This window comes from Nansenia antarctica (genome assembly GCF_963989245.1).
Source record: "Nansenia antarctica genome assembly, chromosome: 14".
Classification (NCBI taxonomy): domain Eukaryota; kingdom Metazoa; phylum Chordata; class Actinopteri; order Argentiniformes; family Microstomatidae; genus Nansenia; species Nansenia antarctica.
The window spans coordinates 23,485,376-23,495,375 of NC_137684.1; the positions used below are offsets into that span (position 1 = coordinate 23,485,376).

The window sequence follows — 10,000 nt, forward strand, 5'->3', positions numbered from 1 at the left end:
ACATGTTGCATTTTCATGCCATTAGGCAACTTGCTTCCTAGGGTTTCCTAGGATTAGAGATGCATTTGGACTTCTGGAGTACCTCCACTACTTTCAATGGGTTCTGAAGGTCTGAGAGCTTTCTACTTTCTACCCTGGGTAGTTAACCCTGGTTGTAACCTTGGGTTCAAATCTGGAGTGTGTGGGACCAAATCTGTAGATGTGGTGAGCTAATGAAGCTAATGAAGCTTGAGATGAGAAAAGGGCGCTTGTCTCTTTAAGGCCCAGGAGGGAGTTAGCGATTAGCGATGTTAGCTTAGCGCCAGTTTAACAGAAGTAACTTCACTTTTAACATGACTTCCCGTGGTCGTAGCGGGCTGGCTGACGGCTTAAAATGTGGCCACACGGTTCGCGCAGATTTATTTTTAGAATTAAAAAATAAATTAAAATAAAATAATAATAAAAAAAATCTGTACTCGCACGTGTGCTCGTGAATTTATTTCTCTAGTCGCACAGATGTATTTTTAGTCGCAAATGCGAGTGAAATGGTCGCACTGTAGAGCCCTGTATATTATAGCTGGATTCTATAGCTCTTTAAGTCCTCCTCGTGTCCCAGATGAATATCAGTACTGTAAGAGATGATCTGGATTCATATTCTATCTGCTTTTCAATCTAATTTCGAATATCTTGTCTTATCTCTGGCCGCCTCTGCTCTCCTGCTCCTCGCCGAGAGACGATGGAAAAGTCCATCAATTCTCCTTCTCCAATGGTCTTTTAATGTGGATTTCCAATGGTGTATTCAGTATATAACAGTATTCAACTGTTCCGATTGATTCATATCAAGCTCTTCCAGGGATATGAACTAGGCTAGTTTAACACCACATGGTCATTTTCCGATATCCTGGATATCTATCACTAACATAAGGCATAATTACTGAAAGAGTTACATATTCAATTTCCTGTTTCGAGACGTCTTTGTGGCCAAAAATGTTTACAAACGTAAAGCTCAAAAGCTGCGGTTCTCTGTCTTTCTGTTGCAGTCTGTTTAAAAGGCGTATTGAGGGGAAAATGATCATCATTGAGGACTTGGACAATGTGAGGTGGTTTAGTCATGGCGTTTCATACGAGGACCCTGGGTTTCTCTGGGTTTGTGTTTCTTTCTGTTAGGATCCGACGCTTTTGTTTTGATGAGGTCATACAGTTGTCTCAAAACATTGAGGTCCCAGAGCTGCAGCTATTAACGCCACAGGGTTTGGGTTCCTCAGTTCACCACAGCAATGAACACAGTGTGAGCAATATCTTGTCTAGGGTATATACTGTATATATCTATTCTACATACTGCACAATATCTATTAGTGCCGTTGTACTTTTGTAAAAATGCTTATTAGTTTATTTATTTATTAGCCTGACAGATCTACTCTATATCTTTCCTCCTTTGGATACACCTTCGATACAGTACATCTTGAATACAAATGTGACAGCGGCTGTTGAAAGCGGGAACCAATTAAATGTTCAGACTTTCATTCAGAAAAATGTAAATAAATGTCAACGTTGTTGAAAATAGTCAAGCCAAAACATTGCAATGCAATGGATTCGGTGAGTAATCCCCACTACTCTACACAAACTAGGTAGTAGTGGGGATTACTGACTGAATCCAATGCATTGCAACGTTTTGGCTTGACTAGCGAGTGTGTCATTGATTTCCAACAACATTGACATTTATTTACTTTTTTCAGAATAATAGTCTGAACAGTCAGTCGCCGGTTGCCGACTTGTTCCCCCTTTCCCCAGCTGCTGTCACACATCGAGGGTAAGAGGACTGCATTAAAAATGCATCAGATTGTGTGCAAAGACCTTGACAGTCTGGAAAGTGATAAGGAAACCCATTCTGACAGATCGAGTCACATGATCCTGAAGATGGTGATCCTCCAGACATGACTTGGGTGGGACGGGGGGGGAGATTGGGGAGGCAGGAGAGGGGGGGGGGAGGCAGGAGAGGGGAGGTAGCAGTGCCTTTGGTTTTCTCTTGTTAGCGGTCACATGATCCTTCGGCTGAAGATGGTGATCCAGACATGACTTGGGTGGGACGGGGGTGAGATTGGGGAGGCAGGAGAGGGGGGAGGCAGGAGAGGGGAGGTAGCAGTGCCTTTGGTTTTCTCTTGTTAGCGGTCACATGATCCCGGCGTTCCTCTGGGAGTCGTGCGGTCGGTGGAGGAATGAGCTCCAGGCTGGAAATGGTTTGCAGTGCAGAGAAAGGTCCTGCCTACTGCCAGCTTCTCAGAAGGATGGGGGCCAGCAGCCACAGAAACCCAATCTTCCACTCCAACAGGCACCGTAGCCAGCCAGCGCCAGATCAGGCTGGACTGTGGTGATCAGACGCTGTCAGGGGCAACAGAGGATTATTGAAGGAGTGTCGGATTGGGAGAGACAGGTTCTGATTAGGGCAAAGGGCTGTAATGCAAATGTATTAATTTTTCCACATGCAGTAGATTCATTTGGAGCAGTGCAGTGGCTGGGTCTGTGTGGGCTAGGTTTGGCGGGGGGGGGGGATCCATCTCTTTACCACGTTTTCTTTCACATCCCTTCCATCCCTCTCCTTCCACGAGTGCCTGTTAACCACAGCTCTGTAGGTACTCCTCCTAGCCTCTCTGATATATAAGAAGGAGACAATCCGAGAGGGCGAACTGACAGCATGTAGAGAGACTCAGGAAACCGTTAGCCGAGCTGCAGAGAGAGAGATAGCGGGGGCTTTGACTTTGACTGGCTGGCATTGGTTTCCATCTTTATTTTAGTGACAGAGCTTAGTGTGGTTTTTGTGGCGATATATACTGTATCTGTCCTCTCTGGCCCTGCTTACACCACAATGTGCAATGGAAAAACGCTCACTTGTCTTCCAAAATGGTTTAAAGATGTAATTGAACCATAATGCTTCTTATGTGAGCTTCTTGTGGCGGGATGAAGATCTCACTTGACAAATGGGCCAGAGAAAACAAACTGGCATATCTGAGTCACTAACAGACCAAAGCGTCTACTGTAAAGGAAGGCCTAGGCCTGCATGGCTTACCCTGCCAGTGGAGGGGGGCTGGGGGCGGGCTAGAGGCCCAGGCAGGCTTACGGAGACCCAGAGAAACCCGAAGATCTGTTCACTGACATGTCAGGCATTTCTATTATATTACTGTTTATCCCCTCAGCTGATTAACTTTGCTTTTCCAGCTTCCCAATCCAGGACTAGGCCAGGTATTTCCCCCAGATCTATCATAAGGAGGGCTATTTATACTCACCCCTGTCAGAGGCAGTTTATCTGGTCATTTATTGTGGGCTGCAATCTCCACACCCTCTCGAACGAGCACCCATCTGCTTTCTGGTAGAACCATGTTGAGGGGGAGGGCAAGACTGGGCTGCAATTGACTACCGTACTTTAAGGGCTAGGGGGAAAATACTGTACTAGATGAAAGGGCCTCACAACAGCTCACAACAGCTCAGGTATTTTAAAGGTACACGACAGTATACATCCTGACGCCGTTATGTTATCTAAGAAGCCTGTAGTCTCTACGATTATTCACACGCGTTCATTTGTCGTCGCCTTTTGGATTACAGTCGAAAGTGTTGTTCGCCCCAGTCTGTTATTGTTTTGCGCACGCCTCTCCCCTTGTCTAATTGAGTGTGCTAATTGTGTCTGCCATGGGGACCGACTACAACCTGGCGCTCTCGGCTTGTTATCACACGTGTCATGTCCCATCCATCAGCCTTTTTAATTACGCGCCCGCCTGTGTGTTATGTTATCACGTACCTCCTCTCAGAGGAGACTCATTACATGGCCGTCACCCCCCCCCAGACACACAGGAGGGGGAGAGGCTGCCTGTCTCACTGCCAGACACCGAGGGTAGCAGAGTGACAAAGACCCAGACACTCTAGGTCTCGACTCCCGAGGGGGGGTCGACAAGACCTGGCCTTCCGTTCCCCTGGCCTTCTCACAGTCTCACAGTCCCACAGCCTGTGTCTGGTGTACTGGTGCCACCAGGGCCAGACAGCCAGGCTGGTGATGCCCCAGCAGTGGGGAGGGGGGTACGGTCGTACGGTCACACAAGACCCAGTCGCCCCCGTGGCCCAGGCCAGACCTGCCCCCCCCCCCGTGCTGATGTCAGGACATGCCTCAGACATGCACAGACAGCACGGACTCTCCGTGGGTGTCCATGCCCCACCCCCAACCCCCCGGAACTGATTAGACATGGCCTTAACACTGCTCTTCGCTCGCTGGTCTTTACAGCTTTGTAATCCCTTTTACAAACATGGTTATTCATCCTCCATCCATCCCTCCCTCCCTCCCTCCCTCCCTCCCTCCCTCTCTCCCTCCCTCTCTCCCTCCCTCCCTCTCTCCCTCCCTCCCTCCCTCCCTCTCTCCCTCCCTCCCTCCCTCCCTCCCTCCCTCTCCATTCCGTCTCTCTCTTGACACAGTGTGGCGTGTCTATTTCCGAGATATACCCAGCGCTGGGTTTCTGGTAAACATCGGGGGCGGCCCGGGTGATTGGCAGGTCTTTGCTCCTCCTGTGCCCTCCTCCCCATGCTTCATTATGCCAGCATGGCATTCCCCCACTGTGTGGCTTTATTTGTTTTGGGTCAAGGGTGTGGTGCGCCTTCTCAATCCCTGTGTCCACAGCGAGAGTCGGTCGTGGTGAGCTTCCCCGCTATGCTTCTCGCTCTCTGGATTGTCTGCCGGGGAATGCCTCGTGACCACTACTTTCAGAGGGAATTGTTTACAGATTTGGAGTTACAATACTAGATAGGAACCCATACGAGTCGAGTGTATGTCCAAATACCCTGTGCTGAAATCTTAGAAAACACAATACTTTGTCGATGCCTTGTCCGTAGTCTAATGTCTATGGTTTATTCTATTTGTTTTCCTGACTAGAGCTCCTCCTACCTTTGGGGAAGGATACATTTCCAATTACGTTCTGTAGAAACCGATACTAAGTCGTAAGTCGATGCTAAATGAAACAGAATAGTTTGAATGTCTGTGCCTTGGTTTGAAGCTAGAGCTTGTATCTTTTTGGAATGAGAAATCGCCTCTGATGTGTTTGCCATCCTAGATAAAGGTCTACATAACATCTAGAACATTTACATTTTCAGTCCTTGTATACAGTGTCCTATTGAATACAGTGGTACAGTGCAGTTGTATCATATTGATTGGATTGGCTGAAATGCCCCAATGCCTCAGGGTCATCATAGCACATGTCTGCCCCCCCCCCCCCCGCCCCACACTCACCCTTCTAACCCCTCTGCGTTCCTCTCCTCCCCCCCCTTTAGCCGTGCGATCAAAACCAACCAGGACCTGCTCCCGGAGACCCCCTGGACCAACATCTTCTACGATGACTTCTGGGGCACCCTGCTCACTCACAGCGGCAGCCACAAGTCCTACCGGCCCCTCTGCACCCTCTCCTTCCGCCTCAACCACGCCCTGGGCGGCCTGGAGCCCTGGGGCTACCACCTGGTCAACGTGGGCCTCCACTGCTCCGTCACGGGCCTCTTCACCCGGCTGACCCGGGTGCTGCTGGGCGGGGGCCTGTGGAGCCTGCTGGCCGGCCTCCTCTTCGCCTCCCACCCCGTCCACACGGAGGCGGTGGCGGGCGTGGTGGGCCGGGCGGACGTGGGCGCGGCCCTCTTCTTCCTGCTGTCCCTGCTGTGCTACGTGCGTCACTGCGGGCTGCGGGGGGGCGGGCGGGCGGGGCCCTGCAGGCTGGGGGCGTGGCTCCTGGCCAGCCTGGGCTGCGCCGCCTGCAGCATGCTTTGGAAGGAGCAGGGGGTGACGGTGCTGGCCGTGTCGGCGCTGTACGACGTCTGCGTCTTCCACCGGCTCAAGTTGCGTCAGGTCATCACGCTGCTCTACAAGGTAAACAGTTTGTCTGTCGCCCCGCGGTGCCTGTTTTTTTTTTTCCGCGTGTATCTGATTTCCCTGCTGCTCTCACACACACACACCCACCCCTCTGCGAAACCCTGGAAAACCGCGAGTGGAAAGTTTATATATTGTCATGGTGTGTGTGTGTGTGTGTGTGTGTGTGTGTGTGTGTGCGTGTGCATGTTTGTGTGCACGCGCGTGTGTGTGTGTGTGTGTGTGTGTGTGTGTGCGTGTGCGAGTGCGCGCGTGTGCGCGTTGTTTGCTTTTCATTAGGATATAATTTGAAAAACATTTCGCCAATGTCCTGTATGTACAGCTGCTCAATTCCGGAATGAGCTGTTTTGAGTTGTTTCCCGTTGAATGCGAGTCAAACATACACAAGTGAGGAAGGAAAACAAAGGACAAGCACTTCTCTTGTTTATATATGTACATCCAGCGCGTACTGTTTGTATATACGCGGACAAACGCGCAGACACACACATCCATACATTATGTCAGTGCGGTTGACACCCCGTGTGTCGTTCTGGGGGAGGTATTATTATGGTAATGGGGTCATGGGTGAGGGGATGGTTTTTTGTCAGAGGAATGTGGATTCCCATGGACCTCCGCTGACTCGCTGTCATGTTGTTTAGAAACGTTCCATCCTCCTTAAACAGTGTCGTGATGTATCGTTACCTCCCCCCCCTTGGAACCCCATTTGTTCCCATCCCGCAATTAAAAAACACTTCGACCAATGAGCAAAGCTATCCGAACCGACCCGGTTTGATAATGATTGGTTAATTAGCCGTCTGTCGCTGTAATGTAGTGCGAGTTATTGAGATGAATGATGCTCTGATGGAACACTAACGATGAGGAAGTGTTTTGTTTCCGTGAGGAGCATTTAGTGTTGGAATGAATCTTTATCAATTGAGTACAGTGTGTGTGTGTGTGTGTGTGTGTGTGTGTGCGTGTGTGTGTGCGTGTGTGTGTGCGTGTGTGTGTGCGTGCGTGCGTGCGTGCGTATGCGTGTGCGTGTGCGTGTGCGTGTGTTTTTATGTGTGTTTTATGTGTGTTCGTGTTGTCGTCGTTGTTGTTGTTATACAGAGAGATAAAGAGAGATAAAGAGAGAGAGAGAGAGAGAGAGAGAAACAGAGAACAATGGGGGAAAACGGCAACAGATCCAAGAAAACATTTTCCTCGTTTCCTTGTTCCTTTTTGAACCCACAAGCCGTCAAGTAGCCTTTTCCTCAACCGCGCCCTGTCACAAGCTTTTACGTTCTGCCGTCTAGTCAATGTGACTTCCACAGCTCTGAGCCCATCAGGGCAAATTGAACAAGACGTGTGCACAAATGTGACAAAAGGGGTCCGTGGGAGCTGAAGGCACCCGCAAGCATTCTGACACACACAGGCGAAGGACAGGGCGTGTCAGGGAGATGTGCTGTGGCAAGGAGAGGGGATGGTGGGGGTGGGGGTGGGGGGTGGGGGGTGGGGGGCCAGGAAAGAGAGGGAGCGGCAGAGAGGAGAGAGTAGGAAAGAGGATAAGGAATAGAAGGAATTCTCTACTCCATTGTAAGGGCTCATCTCTGTGTGAAATAAGCCGAACATGTGGCTGTCTGCCTCTCATGCGCTAGCCACTTGTGATTTAAGCCTTATCTGAGGCCGTGTGTCCTCTGGAGGATGGCCCATCCATTGACTGAGGCAGACAGGACTTCTAATAGCTTGTCAGGCCTGGGTAGGCGAGAGGGGTGCGGGGCTCTAGGAGGGTTTGGAGGAGATGATACCTTATATCTGATGGATTTTCTGCTTTTTTGATTGAAAATCCACCCCACAAATACATCTCCCATCTCCCATCTCCCCAGCCAATCCTGGGCCCTCTCAGCAGAGGCTGAGACTGGCAGGTCCTTACACAACGCAGAGCCTATTGATTGCTGCCCTCAGACAGAGAGGCTGTTTTTATTGTCTCAGCCGGCACCCTGCTATGCATACGTTATCGCTAAATCCCATTTCCTTTCAATGGATTTTAGTACAGATGATCCTCAAAAAGGCCACATTCTGACAAAACGATTATATTATAGTAAAGTAGGACAGGAATGATTATGATGTTGTGGTCTCTCTCTCTCTCTCTCTCTCTCTCTCTGTCTCTCTCTCTCTCTGTCATCTCTCTCTGTTTCTCTCTCTCTCTCTCCCTTTCTCTCTCCCTCTCCCTCTCCCTCTCTGTTTCTCTCTCTCTCTGTCTAGTGGTTTAGTTGATATGGGTGCTATGTTGCTCATTTCATTCAGTAAAGTTTCAGTTAGCACAGGACAGGTCTCGGGCAGTTAGTGGGTGTGCGCTGTATCGCCCAGAATTTACTTCAGCGGAAGCAAATTGGGGCCGCAGTGCAAGTTATGATCAAATCACGTTCAAACTATGTTCGCCTGTTGTCGGTTTTGAATGTGGAATGGATCATTTGCCCTACTCCCCTCAGCACGCCCTTTAAACACTCTACTGATCTACTGCTTTGACTACAGTATATTGGTGGAAATGTTTGTGTTGGGGTTGGAGCAGACGCACTTAGAGGTGACACCCAAGTACCGAAAAGCTCATCAAAAGGTCACATTTATTCCGCTGCACACCACTGTTTAGCGGAAGCCCATGCTGTGAAATAATATCCTTCCAAACTAAGTTGGCCTCGTTTGGTATTATGTAATATTCAGCTTCCAGATGACAGTTGTCATTATCACGACGTATCGTCGAGCCTCCGAGCTGATGACACGGAACGGGAAAGTTGACAAATACTCTCGTCGCTGGGATCCCATTAGGTTGGCAGGTCTCCTGCGTTCCTTGTTAATATTACGTTACACAGTGTTCCTTTCCTGTGATCACAATGCCAATTCATCACTATGAATATTGTAACCTGATCTCGCATGTCTGCTTCATTATTATGACTGCGACTGACATTAGGCTACACAGCTCCCAACTCCCTCTCTCTCTCTCTCTCTCTCTCTCTCTCTCTCTCTCTCTCTCTCTCTCTCTCTCTCTCTCTCTCTCATTCAAGTTCAAGTTCACTTTATCTATACATACATTGGAATTTTTCTCAGTGAGCTCCTCATACAGTACATACTGTACAGACACCCAACCTCCTACATACAGACACACAGTACATCAACATACTCTCTATCTCTCTCTCTCCCTCTCTCTCCCCTCTCCTTCCATCTCTCTCTGCTTCTCTCCCTCTCGTTCCCTCATTCCCTCGTCTCTGGTCGAGGAGTGAGTGAGTCACTCTGACGGGCGACAATCAGGAGTCCTCGTGGTGAGTGCGAGGGAGGCTAGCGTCCACCTCCTTATAAACATTAGACGGCGTACTGTATATGTAAAAGCCTGGAACGGACACAACGCAAATAAATATGGTTTTCCTCAGTTAAGGCCCGAGATATATCAAGTGATGAGAGCTGAGCCGTTTAAGCTTTGTGATGTAGAACTTCCTATGGTTAAGTGTGTGGACAGGCGGGCGGTGGAGGAAGGAAGTTAGAGCCCCAGATGCTCTGTGATTGGAAGCGTTATTTAAGGCATCACGTGGCGTTAAGGCGTTCGAGCACAGCGGTACACCGTACTGGGATATACCCGGAGAGACCTACTTACGTCTTTTGTTTTATTTTTCATGGAACCTTTCATGTAATCCAGGCTAGTCTCGTAAGAGATAAGATCTCTCTTTTTACAAGAGATGTGGTCCAAGACAGCAGCCGCCGTCTGGGCAACAAGTTAACGTGGTGCTAGCGGTCTGGTCTTTTTCATATTATCCACTCTCTCCACCGGAGTAGTTTTGAGAACACCGTTAGGATCATGGCGAAATGGGCTCTTTATCTGATTGTGGCTTTTAGTCAATTAAATTACAGTTTTGTATATCGGCTGTAAATCTCCCATTGTGTCGTTCTGGGTTCTGTGTGCGGTCTGACGATCCAGAGACAGTGAAGCCCGGGGGCTAAGAGAGTCATTCTCTGAAGTGCGTAACCCTGACATCTCAACGTCCTTCTTTAATAGTCTCTGTTCTTCAATGAGGAGAAAGCGAATTCATCGCCTACTTAAAAGTACCCCGATTGCTTGATTTATATGAGCATTATTATGGTTTATTTTCATTCAGGACTGTGTGCTTAATGTGTTGAAATTGGTCA

General features: G+C 49.1%; 1 protein-coding gene across 1 annotated transcript in view; it reads left to right on the top strand.

The window, feature by feature from the left end:
- Positions 1-10,000, top strand: part of tmtc2b (transmembrane O-mannosyltransferase targeting cadherins 2b) — a gene marked incomplete at both ends in the record, with an annotated part of 112,613 nt that overhangs the window by 45,269 nt on the left and 57,344 nt on the right. Inside the window, 1 exon segment of the mRNA XM_080545401.1 lies at positions 5,284-5,866. Coding sequence (XP_080401527.1) covers positions 5,284-5,866 — 583 coding nt within the window.